Below are 26070 nucleotides of genomic sequence, written 5' to 3'. Positions count from 1 at the left end.
GTGTAAGAGAGAGAGAAAAGGGAAGAAAGGGAGGGGGAAGGAGAGTGGAGGGAAGAACTCTCAGGAAAAACAGAAACATCAGTTTTGATCTACCTGGAGGGTTTAATATAAGCTGGAGGGTCTCACCTACCTATGTCATGGTGACGTTGAAAACCAGTGCCCTCTTGTCATCATAGTGAGAATTAGCAGATTAGCAGCCACTGAAAACGGAAGATTAGATCTCAGGTTACCCCAAAGCTCCATCCCTCAAATATGCAGTTATTTGTGGAGTTTATTGATATTCTATGAGTTTATTGATATTCTTGCACAGATAGATTGATATAGATTGTTTTCATCAAATGTGGGGTTTTAAGCAATGATTTCTTCAGATATTTTTGTATAGCATTCTCATTCTTTCCCTGGGATTCTCTTTTTGTTTTTTTCTTTGTGGATCACACTTGGCGATGCTCAGGGGTTACACCTGGATTTGCACTCAGGAATCACTCCTGGCAGTGCTCAGGGGACCATATGGGATGCTGGGAATCGAACCCGGGTCGGCCACATGCAAGGCAAACACGCCCTACCCGCTGTGCTATCACTCCAGCCCCTCCCTTGGATTCTTAATGTCCAGGTATTGCTCTACGTGCTGGAGTGCCCCACAAGCCTCAGACACTGTTCATTTTTCTACATGTTTTTACCACTCTCTTTCTCAGACTGGCTAATCTGTTGCTTTATGACATAAAGTTTGCTTATTCTTTATTCATCCAGCTCAGATTTGATGTTAACTGCATTGTGAATTGTACATCTCCTTTTTGAGATTCCAGCGTGCCTATCCATTTTTCAAAATAGTTCCTACTTATTAATATTTCTACCTGTTGAATTGTCATGCTCTACTTTGTTTCAGTTCATTGCATGTGATATTTTTCTTTAACGTATTCTATCAGCTCACTTAAGGTAAAGGTAAAGGTAAAGGCCCTCCTGTTGATCATCGATTTGCTTGAGTGGGCCCAGTAACGTCTCCATTGGAGACTTTGTTGTTACTGTGTTTGGCATATCGAATACGTCACGGGGAGCTTGCCAGGCTCTGCCGTGCGGGCAAGATACTCTCGGTAGCGTGCCGGGCTCTCCAAGAGGGGCGGAGGAATCGAACTCGGGTGGGCCATGTTGGCTGCATGCAAGGCAAACGCCCTACCGCTGTGCTATTGCTCCAGCTCACTTACCGTCTTTGTTTAGTAAGGGCAGAGTCTGGATTTTCTTGAGGGAAATATTGATTGATTGATTGCTTCTTCATTGTCCTCTTATTATATAAAAATTCAGAAATATTTCAATCCACAGAGACAGCAGATCATTGAATACAGGGGTCAAAGGGCAAGAATTATGAAGAGTGACTGCTAATGACATCGGGGTTTAATGATGATGAAATATTTTCATCGGGTTGCTAATGATGAAAACATTCTTGAATTAGAACTAATAGTGGCACAAGTTTTTGAGCACACTAATGTCCACTTAATGTGTACTTTAAAGTGATTTTAGTTGTGGTATGTGAAATATATAATAAAAAAAAAAGGAATCTACCTACTTGAGTCAAAAGTCATTACCTCCTGAAAATATCCGCATTCAGCACATCATATAAAGGGTTGATACCCAGGATACATAAAGTACTCACAAAAATTAATTTAAGAAATTTAAAAAGCCTATCAAAATGGGGAAAAGAAATGAACAGACACTTCTTAGAGGGAAACAGGCAGATGGCCAGTCAGTACGTGGGGAAAAATAAAACAACTCAGGATCACTTATCACTAGAGAAAATCAAGATAAGACAACAATGAGATGTCATCTTACACGACTGACAATGGCACATATCAAAAGCTGTAGGAACAATCTATGCTGGTGAGGATGTGTTAATTGAAAACAACAACAACAACAAAAACACTGCAGGTGTCTGCTTCAAATCCTGTAAGAAACAGTATCAAGAACCCACAGTCAATTCCAAACTGAGAATTGAACAGCCATATAACCCAGCAATTCCACTTTGGGGCATCTGCCCCCAGGATTTAAAAACAATTCATTCAAAATGCCATATGCAAACCATTATTTACTGCTGCACTTACACAATAGCTGAGATATGGAATCAACCTAGGTATCCAACCACAGATGAATGGATTATAAAGATGTGGCGTAGCTACACAGTGGAATACTATGCAACTGCTAGGAACAGTGAAATCATGCTGACTTTGCTGCAGCCTGGCTGAAACTGGAAGATATCATGCTGAGTGAAGTAAGTCAAAAGAAGAAAGATAAATACAGGAAGACCTTACTTATCCGTGGTAAATAGAACAACTAGATGAAGAAATGTATTGTAGTAAAGTAAACTTCATCCCAGAATTTAGAGGAGGAGGACAGAGAAGGAGAGAAAGTAAGGCAGAAGGAAGAAGAAAAGAGAAGTAATGGGTGAACAGGGATCAGGGCTTCAGTTATACTGGTGATAAGGGATAATGGTATAGCCAGATATCCAGACACAGACCCAACCAGGGATAATGGTATCGCCGGATATCCAAGCACGGACTCAACCACTGAGAACATGAGATCTAAGCTGCAATCACTGGAACTTTGTAATGCTCCTGTCAAGGTGACAGGCAGAAGGTGACAGAATGTGTGGGTGTGTGGGGTGGGGGTGGAGAGGGTTATAAGGACTATGGAAACACTGGTAGAGGGAAGTTGACACTGGTGGTGAGATTGGTGTTAAAATATTATATCCCTAAAACTCAACTGTCAATAACTTTGTAAATCATGGTTCTTTAATTAAATTAAAATTTATTAAAAAATTTTAAATAACGGTTTTTAAAAAGTCATTATCCACCAGCCACCACCATGCTGAGACCACTCTCCGCACGCATGAAGGTACTGGCAGAGGAACAAAGGCATGCGGGTCCTGGGGCTGAGGTCTCCAAGTCTGCTTGGATCGGCGCTGAGCATCCTCCACCCAGATCCACCATCTTCCAGTAGGCAGAGGTCACACCCACCAACTGGCCCCCTGGGCTGTGTAATCCCATCAGCGGCCAAGACCCAGAGACTATAAAACCCAGCTCCCGGAAGCACGCGTCTGTGAATCATCTTATTATCTCATTCTTACTTTGGACAACCTGGCAGGCTACCAAATGTAACCTGCCCACAAGGCACAGTCTGGCAAACTCCAAGTGGTGTACCCAATATGCCAAATACCAGTAACAATGATGGGTCTCATTCTCCTAACCCTGAAAGAGCCTTTAATATGGCACTTTTAAAAAAAATCTCAGTTAGTACCAGGAATCTTGCTCCATGAATGGAAGGCCAGCCACAGGCTCTAGGTGAAAAGGAAGCTCAGATAGAGAAGAGAGCACCAAATGAAGGGTGTTGTGAGGGCCCTCCCAGGGTGGGAGAAGCATGCTAAAAGTAGTCTATAGACCAAACATGATTGCCACTCAATGCCTCTCTTGCAAAACACAGTACCCAAAAGAAGAGAGAGAGAACAAGGGGGAATACCCTGCCACAGAGGCAGGATGGGTTGGGGGGGATCGGGTGTGGGGGGGACGCTGGGACCCGTGGTGATGAATGACGGGCACTGGTGGAGGGATGGGCACTTGATCATTGTATAACTGAAACCCAAGCACAAAATTTGTAAGCCTATAACTGTACCTCATGGTTTTTCACTAATAAAAAAAAGAAAAAAAAAAAACAAAACAAAAAATAAAATAAAATAAAATAAAAAAAATCTCAGGGCTAGGACGAAGAAGACGTTACTGGGGCCTGCTCGAGGCAATTGACGAACAACAGGATGGTCGTGATCGTGATTATCTAAAAACTATAACTTGAGGACTTGTGTCAGTCACCAGGGAAATAAAGACAAGGTTTTCTTCAAGCCAGTATATACCCTATAACTTTGATCCTCTTACAGATGCTTTTAGCCCAACAGCGTAAGTGTTTCTAAACATTTCTAATATGTCCATGTATGTTTGTGTCAGTAAAAATGTGTTAAAGTTTATTCACAGAACACAAGACTTTTATTATTTTGAAAATATATTTGAATGAGTAACGTATAAGGACACGGAAAAGTGCAGCTTAGTTAGTTTGTGTTTTGCAGCAGTCTAGTGGAGTGGTAGGGGGGTGATTGGAACACTCTGATGCTCAGGGACTCCTTCTGACTCTGCACTCAGGAATTACTCCTAGTGGTGCTCAGGGAACCATAGGGGATGCCAGAGTCTGAACCCAGGTCTACCACATGCAGGCAAGTGCCCTACTCACTGTACCTTCTATCCACTCTGGCCCTCAGTTTGCCTTTTTATCCATATTGCATAAGCCTTAAGTCCTTTCTTTCTTGCATAATATTTTCTTCCTACATAGAAACACAGTTTGTGGCTAGGCGCTATGAATATTTTCTCCCTGTCAAGTCAACCAGATTTGTAGTATTTCTCTTTTTCTGCACTTCTTCCAGGTGTTACCTCCAAACACAGGCTGTCTTCTTATTGATAAAGATTGTTCTGCTATATATTCCCATGAATCAAACAGCGATATCTACCATACTATCCCCAACACTGATGAACTGAGGTCTAGCAGATACATTATGAAACATACATCACAAGTTATATGTCAGGTCCTGGATCCCGAGGGAAACACGTTTCAGGTAAAGTACAACGTTAGTATGGACAGACATGCTGTAATTTTGCTTTTGAGATATTTCACCTTAAAATAGCACTGTAACACTGGCCTCCCCTTGTTCATCTATTTGCTCAGTCAGGCATCAGTAACGTCTCCATTGTGAAACTTGTTGTTACTGTTTTTGGCATATCGAATATGCCGCAGGGAGCTTGCCAGGCTCTGCCGAGCAGGTGGGATACTCTGGGTAGCTTGCTGAGCTCTCCGAGAGGGACAAAGGAATCAAACCCGGGTTAGCCACGTGCAAGGCAAACGCTCTACCCACTGTGCTATCGCTCCAGCTCATGCCCATTAAATTATTTACCTCCGATACTTTTAAATTTTGTATTTATTTTTCATTTTGGCCCACACCCAGCTGTGCTCGGGGCTTGATCCTGACTCTGCTTCAGGGATCACACCTGGCAGACTCAGAGAACCATATGGGATCTAGGGGATCAAACCTGGGTTGGCTGTGTGCAAGGCAGAAGTCCAACTCACTGTACTGTCACTTCACCCCCAACCTCTCATATTTTATGATTTTTTTCATTTATTGCCATACTTTGAAGAAACTATAATGCATCATAATAGCTTTCATTTGAAAGTATCCTACATGGGGGTATGGCGCCGCCAGCAGGTCAGTCTGTACCTGTGAAGTGAGTGCATCAGCAGCCTGATGGCGCCTTCAGACTTCCAGATACCCCTAAAATTGCTTCTGTGCCTTTGGCCAGACCCCAAAAACTTGGGGCAAAGTTTACCAAGAAAGTAAACGGCCAAAAGTTAGGTATGTGGGAGACACACCCACAAACCACCTCTGGCTCAGCTATATAATTGGAGGCACGGCCTCTCTGGTTCTTGATTGAACTGCTTAATGGCCATGATCCCAGAGACTCAGAAACAAATCTTGAAACCCAGCGGCTTTTGGCAGAAATGCGTCCGGTCCCTGCAGCAGATTACAGATGCTGGGCCAACCCGGGTGGGAATAGGTTTCATGCCTTGGCCTGTTCCCCCTGGCGGCCCGGTGGCCGCCATCCTCCAGAGGCCACTGGACAGACAGGTTTGGGTCTGCAGTGACGAGACATGTTGGGCCTCACGGGATGGGGGTGGAGCCGGTCCTGTCCTCCCCACCCCAACGAGACCCCCAAGTCATCGCCCACAAACGGCCTTTCTGGCTCCTGATAAAGCTGCTTAATGGCCATGATCCCAGAGACTCAGGAGCAAATCTCAGAATCCAGCAGGTTTTGGCAGAAATCCCTCCATATTTAAGTGTTAAAATTTTAGAATTTCAAAATTGCATGGCCACTACTGCAGCCACGCTACATCATATGTTATTCATAACCAGCAATAGAAAACAAATTATCTACTGTTGCCTTTTCAGCAGATCTGAGTCTTGGGGTAAAATTTCAAATTATAATGGTGGGTCTGGTTCAAAATATTGAATGTGATCAAAGTAGAGAGAGAGTAATATGGAAATCATCTGCCCCACAGGTGGGCGGAGGGTGTGGGATGAAGGTATACTGGGGTTGTTGGGGGTGGAGAATGGGCACTGGTGAAGGGACGAGTGTTTCATTGTATGACCGAGACTTAGACCCGAAAGCTTTGTAACTGCTCTCACGGTGATTCAATAAATAAAATTATAAAAAAATTTTAAAAAGTAAGGTGGAGTTCATGCACAATTCAATCAGCTAATCAGTGGCTGAATAAATAGCAGTACTCCTACATAAAAAAAAAAAGAAAAAATATATACCACAACCTGTTTGCAAGCCCAACAATTGAGAATATAGGCATGTTAAAGCCAAATAATTTAAAGAGGGGAATAAATATTACTAGACACACAAAATAAATGCCATCAAAATGGTGATGAGGTATGGGGAGCTGTGTAGGGGGTACAGATTATGGTGGAGGAAAGTGGAGACTCTGGTGAAGGATGTGATGTCGGACCATTATCTGCTTGAAGCACCAATGCCTCCTAGATTGAAACACAGGAGTCATCCAGGCTAATCACTCGCTTTTCTTGTTGATGTTTTTCTGCAGCATCCCTTCAGTGGTCTTCAGCTAGAAACATGCCCCTCAGAGAAGCCCAGGGCATCTCTAGACAGCATAGATTTCTTCTTGTAATATTTCTTTTTTTTTTAATGTTTTTCTCTGCAGTACTGATGAGTCCATGGATCCTCATTTTATTTTATTTTTGTTTGGGGACCACACCCAGTGATGTTCAAGGCTTATTTCTGGCTCTGTTCTCAGGAACTACTCCCGATGGGGCTCCAGGGACCTTCTGAGATGCTGGGGATTGAACCTGGGTTGGCCGCTTGCAAGGCAAGAGCCCTAACTGCTATGCTATCCTCCATCGGAGAATCCTCATTTTACAATTCACAGAACCCCAGACTATAAGCCCCTTCTACGCCATCACTTCTTTCAGTGTTTTAAATAATTACCACTGGTGGACTTTCCTACATGTTCCTACATGTTTACATTTCCAGTTCCTGAAATGTGGGGATTGTTCTGTGCCCCTCCTCCTTCCTAGGCCCTTCCTCTAAGAGCATACCAGTTCCGCTTCTAGTGTGTTCTCACATTCTAGATATGGTTCAAAAGAAGAGGTGCACTACTAGGCTTTACCTTTTTTTTCAAGTGATAGTTTTTTTTAATGAGTTTAAGGCTTCTTGTGTGTATGTGTGTGAAGTTGGGGATCACCTCATCTACCTCACTCATGTTACCATGAGATAACCCTGTTTTTCACTTTGATTAGGGCAATTTATACTTAGTGTATAAATATCTATATAAATTTATACTTAGTGAATAAATATCCTTCATGGTTGAGATTTTTGATTACCTAATTTCTCTAATAGGATAAGATAAGTGTGCAGTGTATTTTACTATATAATTAAAGTATTTTAAATATTATAATACTACTGTAAACATCAGCTTTATAGTATATATTTTCATTTTAGTTGTTTATATTATAGCCTTATAATATATTTTCCTTTTAGTTGTTGTTCTACTTTGTTCCTTAGGTCATGGCTGATGGTAGCACATTTACTACATCACCTGAAAATAATGTGAAAAATGACTCAAATGTAAACTCCGAGGGCTATGATAGTTTATCTGCTGTTAACCTTCATAAGAATCACCTGCAAATCTATGGTGAACACGTCCCCAGGTGACACAATACAGTGACTATTATTGTTCTATGACTTGTACCAAAACTTTCTCCAGTTCAAGAATCGTTTTAGCTGAGTGCTTCAAGCTAAGAGCTTATTTTATTTCTTCAAATAGATTTTTTGTCATCTATGCTGATGGCTCAGGGATAGAACTTCTTCGAGACAGTGACATAGAAGAATTCCTATCGGTGGCTTATGGAGAGTCAACGTCTGTAGTTCTACAAGAGCCAGTTCAGGAACAGCCAGGTACCACACCTGCTCACACTTCCCCTGCTCATCCTCCTCACCAATCCTCTTCCCTAGCATTTTCTCTTATGATCCTCTTTGCTTACTTCTTCCTCCCTACCCCACTGCCTTCGGGGGTGGAGGAGGCGACAAGGGAGTCGTCGAGGCCACACTCAGCATTGTTCTGGGAATATTCCTGGCTCTGTGCTCAGGAGAAATGCCTGGCAGTGCCTGGGGAACTGTATTTTGTACCAGGAATTTGAGTCAGGGTCAGGTTCATGCAAGGCATGCACTGAAAGCTTCTTCTATCTTTTCCATCCCCTTTGCTCGCTTTTTGAACTCTACTTTTTCACGGAATAACCCCAATTTCTGCACACAGGTCTTGAACTTATGTATATCTCTCAGTCTTAGGTCTGGACCTCAGTTCCTATTTATGTATTCATTTCATTTTAGAAGGGAAAAATTTTTTTAATTATATATTTCTTATAAGTTAATTTTTTGGGTCATTTAAAAAATGCAACTTTGGTGAGTTTAATATAAGAAAAGAAAGTTCATTTGATAAATGAATTAGAAAACTGATCTGAAATGCAAGACTTTATATGTAGTATTTATTGAGAATTTATATTATTTTCATCAATTTCAAAGTAATCAGTGTGGCTATAGGTTAGAGACACATACTACATCAAGAACTCCTGGATTCTGTAATATATATGTATGTGTGAACATGGATATAAATGTTTATGTTATATGTGTACAGAACTGTGTTCTGTGTCTTAAATTTGTGTGTGAGCTTTATCTTTGCTCTGAGAGATGTATTTGTGCTCATTTATGAACATGCTTGCATCTTTGCATATTTTTATCTTTTAGTTTAGTAATAACTTCTGTGGGGTTATTTCATACTGCTTTCCTACTCATTCATTTAGATCTTGTCTACACTAACTTTGACTTGATAATCCACTTGTTGTTAGGAATACAATGGTGATGTGACAGGTATGTGTTTTTTGTAGAGTTTATAGCTTAAAGCAAGAGATGGGCATTAGTTATGAAGTCATACAAATAGCTTTGTATTTATAAATTGGGAGAAAAATCGATAAAGGAAAGGAAGCTCAATGAAAATATTAACAGAATGATCAGACATAGTTTAGTAGAAGTACCTGAAGACACTGAAGTTAAGAACTAGTGGGTAAGTAGGAGTTGATTAAGAGAAAGGGAAGCATGGACAAGAGGCTACAAGGTAGAAAGTATTGGAAAACGTGGAGAAAAGGTGAAGGTACGTCATAAAAGCCTTATCTTTTTGAAGATAATTGAGAAAAGATTCTTAATTATCAAAAGTTTTCTGAATTTAGTAAATACTAAATTTCTTGGAATATTTTTGTCTCTCTCTTTGGGGGTGGGCGTGGGAGCACACCTCTTAGTGCGCAGAAGCCACTAAGGCCACCAGGGCCACATGGGGAATGGGCAAGGGACTAAACTCAGGGCTTGGCATGTGCTCACCACTCTGAGCCACATCCCTAGCCTCCAAAATATTTTTGATGGAGAAATGATCCTCTCAAAACTCCTTGACCAGGTACCTTGAGCATCACTGTCCTCCGCCCTTTTCATGAAGCATCACAGTGGCTAATGAAGAAAGAGCTAGATACGATTGTTCCTCCTAATCTCCGATCAAGATCATGGGACACATTTCCTTCAGCTGAGGTATAAACTTTTTTGCTTTGTTTTCGGGCCACATCTGGTTGCGCTCAGGAATTACTCCTGACTCTGCACTTAGAGATCATTCCTGGCAGGGTTTGGGGCACCCAAAGGGGTATTGGGGATCACACCCAGGTTGGGAATGGACAAGGCAAGCCCCTTACCCACTGTATTATCTCTAGGTCTCAAGGTATAAACTTTTCTCTCAAAAAGTCATTGAATTTGAATCATTTTCCATCAGTGGATCAATTACAAGTCTCCTCTCATTTGTTTATGTATTTTCTTACATATATTTTTAATGGCTACCAAAAAAGCTTACATTTGAAGATTTTAAGTACTGTAGACTATATAAAAATATGACAAATGATCAAATCTCAATTTTATTTTTTTTGTGTGTGTGTGTTACCAAGAGTGAAATCCAGGGCCTGGTACATAAGCATTCTCCCTACCACATCGTAAGGTCCTTGGTGTTATTTCTTTTGCAGGTGTGAACATTTCCCTGTCTCTGTCACTGTCCTCCCATTGTTCATCAATTTTGCTCAAGCGGACCCAGTAACGTCTCCATTTTGAGACTTCTTGTTGCTGTGTTTGGCATATCGAATATGTCATGGGTAGCTTGCCAGGCTTTGCCGAGCAGGGGAGATACTCTCTATAGCTTGCTGGGCTCTCCAAGAGGGGCGGAGGAATCGAACCCAGCTCAGCCGGGCTGGCTGCACTCAAGGCAAATACCCTACCGCTGTGCTATCGATCCAGTCCTATGGAACATTTCCCTATGTCATGAAAATAACCAGTTTGAATAACCCATATTACATCTTTTCTACCATGGTGGAATTACTGATATTATGAAAAAGCAGAAATCTTACCTTCTGACATTCAGTGTTAGTTTTATTTTATTTATTTTGATTTTGGGGCTCTTAACGGGCTGGAGCGACAGCACAGCAGTAGGGCGTTTGCCTTGCATGCAGCCAACATGGCCAACCCGAGTTCGATTCCTCCGCCCCTCTCGGAGAGCCCGGCAAGCTACCAAGAGTATCTCGCCCGCACGGCAGAGCCTGGCAAGCTCCCCGTGATGTATTGGATATGCCAAACACAGTAACAGCAAGTCTCATGATGGAGACATTACTGGGCCTGCTCGAGCAAATCAATGAACAACGGAAGGACCGTGACTATGATTTTGGGGCTCTGTGATGTTGCTCAGGGGTTACTCCTTGCTCTCCACTCAGGAATTACTTCTGGCATTGCTCAGGGGACCATAAGAATACCAAGTTGGCCGTATTCAAGACAAGCACTCTGATCTATGTACTATCACTCCAGCTGTTAGTGTTAGTTGTTTTTTTTTTTTTACATTTCAGCACTTTTTTTTCCCCTTTATTTTATTTTATTTTATTTTTTTACAGTTGTAGATTTACAATTTTTTGTGCTTGGGTTTCAATTATACAATGATCAGATACCCATCCCTCCACCAGTGCCCATTTTCCACCACCATGGATAATATCCCCCCACCCCCATCCCCCCATCTCCCCCTGCCTCTGTGGCAGGGCAATCCCCTGTGTTCTCTTTCTCCTTTTGGGTGTTGTGGTCTGCAAAAGAGGCATTGAGTGGCAAACATGTTCTGTCCATAGTCCACTTTCGATAGTGTTAGTTTTAACATACAACTTTAGGTCTTTTACTCTCTCCTTTGTTCTTAATTTAGTAATACACAAGCAGTGTAGAAAGCTAACAGGAATAATAGCACTGGAATTCTCAGCTGCTATATTTGTTTGTTTTGTCTTTGGGCCATATCTGGCGATGCTCAGGGCTTATTTCTGGCTCAACACAGAGAAATCACTCCTAGCAGTACTCCTGGAGGCATATGGAATGCCGAAGGTCAACCGAGGTTGACCTTACATGCTGTACTATTGCTCTCACCCAACTTCTGCAATTTTTGATGAGGTTTTTTGTTTGTTTCTCGTTTGGGGGGGATGGTGATGTTCAGGGTTTACTCCTGGCTCTGCACTCAGGAATTACTCCTGGCAGTGCTTGGGGGACCATATGGGATGCCAGAGATCGAACCTGGGTCGGCTGAGTGCAAGGCAGAGGCCCTACCCGCTGTGACATCGCTCCAACACCTGCTGCTGGATTTTAAATGTAAACATTATTACTGTTATTGAAAGAGGACTCTTTTTTTTTTTAATTTAGGAATATTGCTACTTACTCAGCCACTGATTAGCTGATTGAATTGGGCATGAACTCCACCTTACTTTTTTTTTCATTTTTTATAATTTTATTTATTGAATCACCCTGAGAGCAGTCACAAAGCTTTCGGGTTTAAGTCTCAATCATACAATGAAATACCCCTACCTTCACCAGTGCCCATTCTCCACCCCCAACAACCCCAGTATACCCCATCCCACACCTTCCCCCTACTGTGGGGCAGATGATTTCCATATTACTCTCTCTCTCTACTTTGATTACATTCGATATTTTGACATCAAACCCACCATTATTATTTGGGATTTTACCCCAAGACTCAGATCTGCTGAAAAGGCAACAGTAGACAATTTGTTTTCTATTGCTGGTTATGAATAACATATGATGTCGTGTGGCTGCAGTAGTGGCTGCACGATTTTGAAATTCCGAAATTTTAACAATTAAATCTGAAGGGATTTCTGCCAAAACCTGCTGGGTTCTGAGATTTGTTCCTGAGTCTCTTGGATCATGGCTGTTGAGCAGCTTGATCAGGAGCCAGAAAGGCGTTCATGGGTGGCGACTCGGGGTCTAGTTGGGATGGGAGGAAATGGCTGGCTCCACCCCCATCCCGTGAGGCCCTGTGTGTCTCATCACTGCGGGCCCAAACCTGACTGTCCAATGGCCTCTGGAGGATGACAGCCACTGAGCCGCGAAGGGGGAGCAGGCGGAGGGACAGCACCCTTTCCCCCCTGGGGTGGCCTGGTGACAGTAACCTACTGCGCGGTCTGGTTGAATTTGTGCCAAAAGCCGCTGGGTTTCAAGATTTGTTTCTGAGTCTCTGGGATCATGGCCAGTAAACAGCTTGATCAGGAGCCAGAGAGGCTTTTCGTGGGCAGTGACCCGGGGTCTCATTGGGCTGGGGATGAAAGGGCTAGCTCCAACCCTATCCCGCGAGGCCCCGCGTGTCTCGTCACTGCGGGCCCAAACCTGACTGACCGTCCAGTGGCCTCTGGAGGATGGTGGCCACTGGGCCGCCAGGGGAAACAGGCCAAGGCACAAAACCTATTCCCATCTGGGATGGCCTGGCGCTGTAACCTACTGTAGTGACTGGATGCATTTTTGCTAAAAGCCATTGGGTTTTGAGATTTGTTTCTGAGTCTCTGGGATTGTGGCCATTAAGCAGTTCGATCAGGAACCAGAGAGGCCATGCCTCCAATTATATAGCTGAGCCGGAAGTGGTTTGTGGGTGTGTCTCCCACATACCTAACTTTTGGCCATTTACTTTCTTGGTAAACTTTGCCCCACATTTTTGGGATGCGGCCAAAGGCACAGCAGCGATTTGGGGGTATCTAGAAGTCTGAAGGCGCCATCAGGCTGCTGATACACTCACCTCACAGGTTGACCTGCTGGCGGCACCATAGCCCCAAAGAGGACTCTTTTAAATTTGTGTTTTGTGTTTATGGTTTTCTCATGCCTCCCATGGTGCTCAGGAGGTTGGGCCCAAACCAATAAGGAGGAGATTCAATGCAAGGGCCAGAGAATGTGATACTGCCTGGTCCCTGTGGTGCTGGAAGTCTTCAGAGCCACATTGAAACCTGATACAGAACATGTGATTCTGAGAATCAAACCCAAATCACAAACTGCCAAGAATGTGCTTTTAATGGTTGTATTATCTTCCAGCTTCAAGGTTGTTTTTTTTTTTGTTTGTTTGTGGATTTTTTTTAAGAATGAGAAAAAATATCTTGAGCAAGAATATCAAGGTTTTGTATCTTGTAAGATTTACCACTTGTTTGTTTATTTTTGTTTTGGGGGGCCATGTTCCAATGGTGCTCAGAGATTACTCCTGGCTTGGCACTCAGGGATAACTCCTGGCAGGGCTCAGAGGACTGTATGTGGTGGACTGTATTGGGGACTGAATCCAGATCGGGTGTGTGCAAGGTGAAAACCCTACTTGCTCCAGCTTGTTCAAGCTCGTGCCATTTTATTTTACAAGCAATTCACATAATGTATCTAGCTTATTGACAGATGTTGAACTTTTTAATCAGTGTTTCTTAAACAGGAGCCATATGGCTCCCTATAGGTTCCCCAGGGTAGCCCAAAGGGTCTTACAGGTGAAAATCACTTAAATGGCAAATCTGAACAGAAGAATGGGGGCCATCTAGTAGAACAGTGGCCATGGGAAGGGAACAAAGGGACCAGGTATGGGGAAAGCTGAGAAGCACTGATTTAAACCAGCAGACAGTGATGAGGAGGAGGAGAATGTTTTTGAGTTACAATGGCTTTTACTTTTCTAAACAATCTTTTAAATGTAGGGATAAACACAACAAACACTTTCAATAAGATTTCTGCTTAAATAAGCTCTATTTTAATTTGGTGGCTGTAATCAACACAGTAAATGAAGAGGACATGAATTCTAATCAGCATGCTACCATCCACTCATGCAATAGTAAAGTAAAAGTAAAGGCCCTCCCGTTCATCATCGATCTGCTCAAGCGGGCCCAGTAACGTCTCCATTGGAGACTTTGTTGTTACTGTGTCTGGCATATCGAATACGTCACGGGGAGCTTGCCAGGCTCTGCCGTGCGGGCGAGATACACTCGGTAGCTTGCCGGGCTCTCCGATAGGGGCGGAGGAATCGAACTCGGGTTGGCCATGTTGGCTGCATGCAAGGCAAACGCCCTACCGCTGTGCTATCGCTCCAGCCCCACTCATGCAATATTTTGGATAAGTTTTCCTGTACCTCCTTACCTTATCTGGACTGTGCAGAGCACAGCAGGTGGCTCCCTGAGGGCTTATGAGGTTGGAAGGATCGTGTCATGACAAATGAGGAGCCACATCTGAGATTAGTGGTGGAAGTACATCTTCTTCCTCCGTCCCTCTTATGCAAAGACCCTTTGAGATCTTGTAGGAGTGGTCCAGCCCAGGCAAGGCCCTGAGTGGTCATTATTTGTCAGGCATTGGACCCAGAGTAGCAATTAACAATGAAATACTACAGACCTACATTGTATGGCTGAAGGCACTAAAATACACCATTCCTGAAAGTCAGCTACAGAGATAATAACAATAATATAGAGACAGGTATTTCTGCTCAAGAGGATCTGAAAAAAATACTGGACGTGCTTAATCTGAGTGAACAGGGAGACTGACCATATTAATGGGAGAGTTTCCCCTCAAAGACTCACTCGAGATCAGAATGAGCATCAGAATAACCTAAGGAACCAGAAAGTTATAGACTGCTTCAGTCCAAATGTTTTAAAATGACTTGTAGTATTAAAGAACAGTCACATGCATAGACTACTCTGTCATTACATGGCCATGAAGCCACATTGCTTTAGTACTCCCTTGAATGCTATCTAACAGGACATCAGGCAACAGAATTTCCAAATATCAGATTTATAAAAATATTAAATAAAATATCCAGACTTGCTCGAGTAAAAAGGTAAAGGCCCTCCCGTTGATCGTCGATTTGCTCGAGCAGGCCCAGTAACGTCTCCATTGGAGACTTTGTTGTTACTGTGTCTGGCATATCGAATACTCTCGGTAGCTTGCCGGGCTCTCCGAGAGGGGCGGAGGAATCGAACTCGGGTCGGCCTTTTTGGCCGCTTGTAAGGCGAACGCCCTACCCGCTGTGCTATCGCTCCAGCCCATCCAGACTTGGGGGAACAGATATTTAGAGGAAAGATTGCCCAGCCTTTGTGGTTTTTCTTACCTTTTATGCCTATATTTGCAAAACTTTTATTTGTTTTTTTTGGGGAGGACCACATCCAGTCATGTACTCAGAGATTACTGGTTCAGGAATCACTCCTATTGGGGCTCAGGGTAGCATGTAGTAGAGATCAACCCCCATCAGCCATGTGTAAGGCAAGTTCCCTATCTACTCTGCTACCACTCCAACTCCTACAAAACTTCTTGAGCAATTTTTTTAACCATTGTATTTCCAAACAAGTAATTTCTACCATACTGTCTACATAGGAAAATACCTCTTGTCTCCCTGCCCCCAAAATCCTAATTTCCTATTAAAACTTCTCATATTTGGGGGGGAGGGGAAGTTACCCTTAAAAATTTCTGATATATTTTTCACTGGTGGATATGTTTTTTTTTAATAGAAAAAAACTCCAGGACCTCCTTTTGGCACTCGCATTTGGAAGGGTCTTAATATTGGAGCCAAGAAACTCATGAGCACGCCTGCTCCAATACTCAAGAGCCCTAATGTCCTGCAGATACGGAAATTCATCCAGCATGAGGTCATAAAGGATGATATGAAAACGAAGCTACAGATTTCCCTGAAGGTAATAGAATGCTGGTAACCTGATCCAAAAGAATCTGAAACAGGGCAAGCAGTCCTCTTGATTTACCGAGCAAGTTAAAATTGTGTAATTCTATCATTATTTATCCAATGCAGTATATGAATGTTAGCCTTTTAGAGGACAGGCATTTGAGAGATAGAAAATGGAGGGGTGGATGGGGATGGAAGGATACTGGGGACATGGGTGGCGGAAAATGTACACTGGTGGAGGAACGGGTGTTCTATCATTGTATGACTGAAACACAAACATGAAAGTTTTGTAACTGTAGCTCACGGTGATTCAATTAAAAAATAAAACTGGGGCTGGAGAAATAACACAGCGGGTAGGGTGTTTGCCTTGCATGCGGCCAGCCCGGGTTCGATTCCCAGCATCCCATATGGTCCCCTGAGCACTGCCAGGAGTAACTCCTGAGTGCAGAGCCAGGATTAACCCCTGTGCATCACCGGGTGTGACCCAAAAAAGCAAAAATAAATAAATAAATAAAAATAAAAAATAAAACTATGGGGCTGGAGCAATAGCACAGCGGGTAGGGCATTTGCCTTGCATGCAGCCAACCCGGGTTCGATTCCCAGCATCCCATATGGTCCCCTGAACACTGCCACAGGTAACTCCTGAGTGCAGATCCAGGAGTGACCCCTGTGCATCGCCGGGTGTGACCCCCCAAAAAAGCAAAATAAAATAAATAAAAATAAAACAACAAAAAAAGAAAATGCTTTATGGTGGGGGCTGAAATGATAGTACAGCAGATAGGGCCTTTGTCTTGCACGCAGTCGACCCAGGTTCAATCCCCAGCATCATGCATATGGTCCCCTGAGCACAGCCAGGAGTAATTCCTGAGTGCATAGCCAGGAGGAATCTCTAAGCATCGCTGAGTGTGACCCAAAAGGTAAAAAGTAAAAAAATTAAAAATCATGATTCCCCTAAAGTAAGGAAATTTTGAGGACCCAAAGAGAAGACAAGTTACCTTTATGTATGATTGATATAGTCTACTTCTTTTCCTACTATATGAAAAATTGGTCTAGTGATTGGTCTAGTGACAACGAGAAAAAAGATGTAACTGCAAATTGATCTGATACCCATGGTAGTAAAGTGTTACTGATTTCTGAAAATGGTATAAGAATTTGCAAATATATACTTAATTGTATATACTTGATCATATCTCTGACATGTTGCTGGATTGGGACACTTACTAGCTCTTTGGATCCAATGATAAGACCCTTCTATTTAGTTAACTCAGAGCAAGAATTGCTTTTTTTTTTGTTTATGATTCTATACCCAGCATCTGGCATGCTAGTGGGGACCATTATGTAGGAAGATGGATCAAATATTTTTGGAAAAATTGAAATTTTCTCATAGAAGAAAAACCATGAATTAAACAACTGAATAACATAGAATCCTCAAGATTACCTTTGAAAAGGACTCTAGAAATCTTCTAGCCCAATTCTGTCCATTTTATTGATAAGGGCCCTGTAGTATTCCCATTAGCAGCTGGACTCGCTGTGGGCCTCATATAGATCTAATTCTAATATCCTGTGGTTCTTTTGTGGGTTTAGTTTTGGACTCTCCAGATCTTTGTTTATAAACATATTGAGGAAAATGCTTTTAGATTGCTTGGCCAGTAGCTGGATATTGAGCCTTGTTAATGTATATATTATTAATAGTCTTAAAATGTTTCAAATTGAGGCTAGAGAAGCAGTATAACTGGTAAGGTGCTTGCCTTGCTTGAGGCTGACTCTAATTAGATCCATGAACATTGCTATGCAATGAGTTCTCTTGGGCACCAGTAGGAGTGATCCCTGAGCACACAGTCAGGAGTGAACCCTGAATACACCGCTGGTGTGGCTCATCTTCTCCCCCCCCACACACCCCAACACACACACACACAAAATATTTCAAATTGCCATTAACTATCTTTTTATATTTTTTCAATTAGGATTACATAAACCATATCCTAAAGAAAGAAGATGAGCTACAGGAAATGACAGTTAAAGATTTCAGGACTGACGAGGAGCGAGGCAATGCTGCAGATCTTCTCAAGCTAGTGATGGTGAGAAGGAAATGTCTTACATACCAGTGCTTTTAATTGCTCCAATATCAGTGCTTCAAGGCAAAACAGCACGAGTAAAGCTCTCTCTCTAGTTTCTAGGAAGCACTTAGTCTGTCTTCATGGTTTCTTCTTTCTATGGCGAGTGTATTTCATACATATTAATTTTTCAAGCACTTCTTTGACTCTTCCTTAAATCAGATCATTCCAAAGTAAGAAAGTTTACTGCTTCGGAGAAATGAACTCTATTTGAAGTGTTGATTGAATTGATTAACCAGAAAGAATGGGAAACATCAGAATTTCTATAAGCTAAAATGAGGTTCATTTTAAGATGTCTGCTGGTGATAACTAAACTAATCCCAATTTTGTGTTGTCATTAAAAAGCAAATTAACCACAGGCCCGTGAGATATTACCAGGGTTGAGTCTCATGTCTTGCTTTCAGTCAACCCCAATTCTATTCATGGCACCACATTGTCCCAGGTGCAACCACAGCACAAGTTTCCAGCCCCACCTCGGTGGTCCACAGAATTCCTAACTCTGCAGGATCTGAGCAATAATGCATCTTTGGGGCCTTCACATGGAGTTGCCCACGTGATTGGCCAAGATTCACTACGACTGGCCTCAGACCTTCTGAGCATTGTTTGGACATTCCCACAATTAATCCAATAGTAATTTCTGTGAGAAATCTGTTGAGCATATATCTAATGCTTCCTAACAAAGTGGATTTTTAAGTAACATAATTATCATATTAAGGAATTCTGTCTTCATTTCAGTCTTTCCCCAAAATGGAGGAAACTACAAAAAGTCATGTTACTGAAGGTAAAAATATTTCATTTTCTCTACAAATTATTTTAGATTTCAAAAACATGTTTCTTACATTTGATAGAAAATTAGCAAAATAGTATATGCACCTATATCTATTGTATGGGTCACGTTGTATTGTAAAGTTTTATTTACACGGTTTTCTGTGAGAGTCTAGAAAAACATGATTGTGCGTAATTCATTTTTGACTTTCATCTGTTGATTGGAAAAAGTCAGCATTGACTTTTATGTTAACCTCATCCTGTATTCAGAAGATAACAATACTGGAAGGAAACAACCAACCCTCTCCCAAGGACACACATACACAGTGGATTTTTGAGCAATCACAGTAGCACTGTAACACTGTCCTCCTGTTGTTTACTAGTAACGTTTCACAACAAATTGTGAGACTTATTTTTTGGCATATCAAATATGTCTTGGGTAGCTTGCCAGGCTCTTCCTGGCTCTGCAAGGCTAACTCCCTACCTAGCAAAAATCTTTCAATATTTTAAATTATATGCATCCCCCAAAAGTCTTATCTTAGAAGATGTGTTAATTTGAGACACACTTATTTTGAGTATATGCAACCCCAATAAGCTTATTATATGCTTTCATGGTTCACAGAAGACAAAGTGTGTAGAGTTGGTGATTTGGAGGGGTCACTTGTCATCTGTCATATTTTTGTCATCTGGCATAGCTGAGACTCAGCCATAGATTTCATCAACCCACAGATGTGTTTTGTGGGCATCTCCAATGGAGGCATGCACGGTGGGTTCTTTAATTGTTTTCTAAATTGCAAGTTTCTTGGAATGTCACATTACCACATAGTAACGGGAAACTGAAGGTGATTAGCAGCTGCCTCTTTAGAATAAACTGAAGAATCCATCGCAACTCTATTTCCCTCTCCTTACAGTTTGTTTTTATACTTTTTCATGCCTTTTTATTAGGACTGGTAGATTTAGCACAAAATGAAGGAAGGGGTCAGAGGGACGTTACAGTGGTTAAGACTCTTGCTTTTTGCATACCAAGGACTGTAGTTTGATATCTAGCACTGTATATGGTCCCTGAGCACTGTCTGGAGTGATCCTTGAGTACAGAGAAAGTAGTAATCCCTGAGCATAGCCAGGTGTAGCCTCCAAATGAAAAAAGTTAATGAAAGACCCAATCATTTTTTAATCCAGGTAAACAATACACTGTTCTCTCAGTATAAATAAGTATGTCTCTAATAGGATACATATACTAAAAGCTTGGGGTTTTTTTTTTTCTGAAAATTAGCTAATTTTTTTTTCTGATAAACCTAGCATTTGAATTTGTTTTTGCACAAGGAGAAATGTATCACAGAGGTAAATATGCAGGTTGTTTGAATGTGAAGAACAGTAAACATATTTTTAAATAAACAATAACTAGAGATATATTTACATTCCCCTGATGTATTAATAATGGAGCTCCAGAAACAAACTTCCCTAAATATTTCCTAGAGCACTAGTCTCTAGGATGACTTCACGAAAGATGAGTTTTACTATAAGTTTAGATAATTCAACATCATTTAATGCCATACTTTCTTCGAGAACCACAAACTACATGTACAAAAATTCCTATAGCAATGAGAAATAAATTCATGCAAAACTATATAAATCAGTATTTCCCAAGTTCAGACAATTATTAGCATGATTTTTTTCCTCTTTTAATCTGCAAGCTACCCGTGGCTATTCAATATACCAAAAACAGTAACAACAAGTCTCACTTCATGTTCTTGGAGTGAGCAGACGTCATTGGGCTACACTAGCACATGATAGGGATGAATGGAGATGTTACTGATGCCCGCTCGAACAAAATAGATGAACAACGGGACAACAGTGCTACAGTGCTAATCTGCAACGTCTCACCAAGATTCTGTTCTGGGCTCCCTGTCGAACCGCTGTACTACATTCTTATCCTGAGTTTAGCTACTTAGGCATCTTTTAGAAAAAATAATTTCAGAAAGTGACATTTTTGTTCTTTAAAGGTTTGATTCTTCAGAAGAATCCTCTCTCTTTCTCTCTCTCTTTTTCCTCTCTCACTCACTCTCTTTTGATCCCTTTCTGTTTTGATGTCAGATCCAGTATCCTCAGGGCTTAGCCATATTTCTGTGCTCAGGGATCACTGTTGGAAGTGCTTGAGTACTGGGTACCGAGTCAAGGTTGGTTATATACAAGGCAAGCACCTTGGCCCCATATTATCTCTCCAGCCCCCAAAATCTATTCTTAATAGAAGAAATTAAATGAGACAGAGATTTTTCTACTAAAGAGGAATAAATAAGGTGTTATGCATTGTACATTTTGACTAGAAGACGTATACCCTCTAATAGGATATTTCATGATAGTCATAGTAGTCTGATTTATAGTTGCTTAGACATGGAATTCTGGTAAATGTTTGCAAGATTAAATATAGCTTTTTCTGAGCTTCCCTAGGTTTGGGGTACAAAGGGCCCCTGCGCCACTGGGAAGAGAAAGGGATATTCTGTTAGTGGTTGTGATATTGGGATGGTGCATGAAACTCTATTATTAACAGTGCTGTAAATCACGAAGTTGCCTCAATAACCATGAGGGAAAAAAATAGAGATCTTAGAAAAACATCTCAGATGAGTTATTGTTGTGGTGTAAAGAAGTGGGGGTTAAAGTTAAAAGCATCTACTTTTAAAGTTGCAGCCCACCTGTCCGAATTATTCGTGAAATCTTTGGCTGCTAGTACAACGGACACAGATGGTAAATATGAAATGGAAAGAAAATTGAGGTAAGTTGGGTTATATGCCAATTATCAATAAGCTCACAAAGACTGAGAAATGAAGAAATGTTGGTTTCCTAACTCTGGGGAGCCACGTTAGTGAATCCACAGTCTTTCAAGTCCCACATTGCAATCAATTTATCATACACTTTTTTTTACGTTTGCAAGCCAACAGCACTGCCCAGTTACAAACTTGTTTTTCTTTCCTTTACCATAGGTGCTTAATATCCGAAAAGAAATGGCAAGAAAAGATCAATAAAACGAGGTAATTCTATCCTGTAGTGTATGTAAACATGGAGAGGCCCTGGAGTCAGTCTTGAATGGGGTGAAAGGTTCTGGCAACTGTTATTTGATCTATGCTTCTCCCAAGTATCCATTCAGTGTTTGTGTGATGACATCATTATTTCTGGAGAAAGCTCTTGTGACCATTTAACTATTGTACTATTGCACACTTTAGTACAACTCCATATCAGACTGACTCCCAGCGTGAATATCAGTCTTCATAAAAACATCAGGGTTACCTTGTAGAATGCGTCAGGAAAATGGTGATATAAGACTTTAGGTCTCATGAGTCATCCATATATATATATATATATATATATATGGTCAAACTAGAAGGTAAGTACTGTTATATAGTAGATCCTTGATATGGTTTTCAAGAAATTGATAACATGGTTTGCCTAGGGAAAAGAAGAGGGCTAAAGAATGAGGGGCTATGGGAAAATTCCTTCAGTACTTTTAAATTTATGTACATGTGTATGCATTAAGCTGGAGCAATAGCACAGTGGGTAAGGCGTTTGCCTTGCATACGGCTGACCTGGTCAGCCCAGGTTCTATTCCTCCGCTCCTCTTGGAGAGCCCGGCAAGCTACCCATGACGTATTCAATATGCCAAACACAGTAACAACAAGTCTCACAATGAAGACGTTACTGGGCTCGCTCGAGCAAATCGATGAACAATGGGAGGACAGTGACAGTGGATGCATTGTTTTTTCACATTCATATTTTTTCAACTAACACTTTCCAGTTTTAACCTATATGTAGGTACTAGAAAGCCACTAAACGTTTTTGAAGATGAAATTATTGGTTTGTTTGTTTGATTTGCCTTTCATAGAAACAGAAGTGTTGGCAACACACAAAATGGACTGGGGAGAGGGTTAAGTTAGGAAAAAGTGTCAAGGAAATGAAAGGTGGCCAACAAATTAAGAGCCTGTGAAAGAATCTCAAGGGGGAATGAGAAGAGGAATTTGGACTTATTGGTTGGAATTTTCATTGATTTATTTTGTGAGAAGTTTTAAAGGTGTGGTAGGCTATGGCCACAGTGTCTGTGATTGATGAGTAAGGTGGAAGATAAGATGTTTCCGTGGTAAATTAAAGTTGTCTAAATCAGATGTTTGTCTTCATTCAGTCAGTTTTTAATTCTTTTTCTTATGAAGTTGCTTAGGAAATTGCAGTAGTATTAAAATAAATAGTATTGCTATATAAACTTACCTCCCCACCACCAACATGCCCAAAACCCTCCATCACTATCTTTATGTCTTTTCTAGCCTGGGCTTTTTCCTTCTTTCTGTTTGGCGACTGGTTTTGTATTCCAATGTCAAGGGTTTTCATTGTTCATTACTGTCTATGTTTTCTATTTTGACTTTCTGAGTCAACAGCTGACTGAGGATGTTCTGTTTGTCCTTTTTCCCTTGACTTACTTCACTTACCATGACACCCTCCAGTTCCATCCATGCTGCAGCAAACTGTGTGAATTCATCTTTTCATACAGCTATGCAATATATATCTCACAATTTCTTTATCCATTCATCTGTAGTTGGGCATTTAATTTGTTTTTATAGCTTGGCTATTATACTAAGCTCTGCAATTAACATGGGTTAGCATGACATCTAGTGTAAGAGAAAGCGCACTAGTCTTAAAACCAGCATACCTAGAAATCACTTCAATTTTATACATCACAGACTTATCTTGCTGGCTGATTGTTTCACTTTAATCAAATTTGCTTCTGGAATTCAGTATGCTTCTCTGTGAAATGAGGATGGTAGAGTTCCAATGATGTCATGTCTCTTTCCGTTCTCATGTTGGGTTACTAACAGCTGACTGACACATGCACATATATCATGAGTTTGAAGGCAGACAACTTGGGTTCTAATTTAAACTTCGCCTCTTAGAGGGATAGACATAGAAAGATTGCATTCATCTGGGGGATATAAAGTAACAAAATAGGAGATTAATAGCCAAGAATAGCTGAGATCAGCACCAGGAGGATTACTCCATAGCTTAGTGGCCAGCCGGGCATTCTAGAGGAAAGGGCAGCTCAGATAGAGAAGGGAACACCAAATAAAGGGTGTTTGGAGGATCCTCCCAGGAGGGGAGATGCATGTCGAAAGTGGACTATGGACTGAACATGATTGCCACTCAATGCCTCTTTTGCAGACCACAACACCCAAAAGGAGAGAGAGAACACAGGGGATTGCCCTGCCACAGAGGCGGGGGGGATGGGAGGGGAGGGATATTATCCATGGTGGTGGAAAATGGGCACTGGTGGAGGGATGGGTATCTGATCATTGTATAATTGAAACCCAAGCACAAAAAATTGTAAATCTACAACTGTACCTCATGGTGTTTCACTAATAAAAAAAATAAAATAAATTAAAGGCTGTCATGGGAAAAAAAAAAACTTCACCTCTTAGTAGTTGTGTGACCCTAGAATAGGTTGCCTAACTTCTCTATGCCTTGATTACTATTTATTTATTTTTGTCAAGGATAATAAAGTCTTGGAAAAATCCCTAGAACACAAGAAGCACTTAAAATTGTAAACCTTTGAGGCAGAGATAGTATGGCAGGTAAAGCAATTGCCTTGTACAACCAATCGGGTTCAATTTCCAGGACTGACTATGGTGCTCTGAGTGTCACCAGGATTGATCCCTGAACATCCAGGAGTACATCTTGAACACTACTGGGCTCTTGACTCTTTTTGCCACTGCTTTTGTGGCCCAAAAGACGAAAGAAAGAAAAAACATTTTCAGAATGATGGGTTTACATTTAACAGGCAATCCCCAAGTCAGTACTTTCACAAAATGTTTATTTTTCCTAATGGAACAGAAGCCAGAAGTAGAAAGTCTGTGATAGGCCGTTTCATTGGAAACCCAGATCACTCCTTTTTATGTGTGACATTGTGTAGAAAATTAATGACGGGGCTGGAGCAATAGCACAGCGGGTAGGACGTTTGCCTTGCGTGGTCTACGCGGGTTCAATTCCCAGCATCCCATATGGTCCCCTGAGCACTGCCAGGAGTGATTTCTGAGAGGATGAGCCAGGAATAACTCCTGTGCATCGCCAGGTGTGACCCAAAAAGAAAAAAGAAATGACTGCTGCAGTTCCAGGCATTGATATATATTTAAGGAAGCTGAAAAAAAAAAGCAAGGGCAAAGGGAGAGCTTGCCAGTTGAGTTGTTGCTATTTGAAAGGCCTCCCAAAGACTTCAGTTCACATCCCACTGGTTACCTCTCTCTACAGGAATTATTGGAAAGATAGGTTTAAGCAGGTTTATTTTCCCCTAGTCCAGGGGAGTCACATAATAACTTTCATTTTATAAACACATAGTTCATGAACCATTCCTCAAGTTTTCATTTTTTGTTTCTGTTTTTGTTTCCATTGCTGCATAAATTATGGAAATCAGTAGCATTTAGCATTTAGCGCTTTCACCTTTCAACATCAGAAAAATGAAGACCTGAAAAAAGATTAATCTTGACTGAAGAAGAAAAGACTGATTGTCAATCTTTTCAAGTCAACCGTAAAACCAAACACATATTTGCGAACATTATTTCTGTCTTATGTGACAGTGATTTCCAATATAGGAAATGTAATTGTTTCTACAAGCAGCAACTAAGGAACCAAAACAAGTAAAAACGAAAAATACGATGAGTCCATTGTTATTAGTTTTAGTGTCAGACCCCCTTTTCCATGGGATTTAGAGCTTTAAGCAAATAATAGTTTTGTTTTAAAATTCTATGTCTTCTTTTGCAACATTATGGACATACCAACCAGGAAGGAAATTGAGAAAACAAAAAAATATATCGTGGAAATTAGAAACAAAATGACATCACCCTACTTTACTTCTGAATTTCAGTCCCAGGTAATTGAACATAAGTACCAATAACTAACATAAATGGTTAACATAATCAATAACAATTACATGAGTCTATGCTGCTGTGTAATCTAATTTATCTAAAAATTTTGGCTTTTTCCTGCATCAAAGTAATTG

At 41.2% G+C, this 26070-nt stretch overlaps 1 protein-coding gene across 1 annotated transcript in view; it reads left to right on the top strand.

Moving 5' to 3' along the window:
- The window catches only part of SPAG17 (sperm associated antigen 17), a 296302-nt gene that overhangs the window by 244478 nt on the left and 25754 nt on the right, over nt 1-26070 (top strand). The window contains exons 31-40 of the mRNA XM_056115626.1: nt 4451-4639; nt 7659-7804; nt 7921-8051; nt 9598-9725; nt 15995-16177; nt 18129-18242; nt 19014-19059; nt 21723-21813; nt 22022-22069; nt 25854-25941. Of these exons, the coding sequence (XP_055971601.1) occupies nt 4451-4639; nt 7659-7804; nt 7921-8051; nt 9598-9725; nt 15995-16177; nt 18129-18242; nt 19014-19059; nt 21723-21813; nt 22022-22069; nt 25854-25941 (1164 nt within the window). The remainder of the gene's footprint in view (nt 1-4450; nt 4640-7658; nt 7805-7920; nt 8052-9597; nt 9726-15994; nt 16178-18128; nt 18243-19013; nt 19060-21722; nt 21814-22021; nt 22070-25853; nt 25942-26070) is intronic.

Source organism: Sorex fumeus, unplaced genomic scaffold (assembly GCF_029834395.1).
Source record: "Sorex fumeus unplaced genomic scaffold, SorFum_2.1 ptg000001l, whole genome shotgun sequence".
Classification (NCBI taxonomy): Eukaryota; Metazoa; Chordata; class Mammalia; order Eulipotyphla; family Soricidae; genus Sorex; species Sorex fumeus.
The sequence above is the reverse complement of the archived record's forward strand: the minus strand, read 5'-3'. Positions and strand labels throughout refer to the sequence as shown.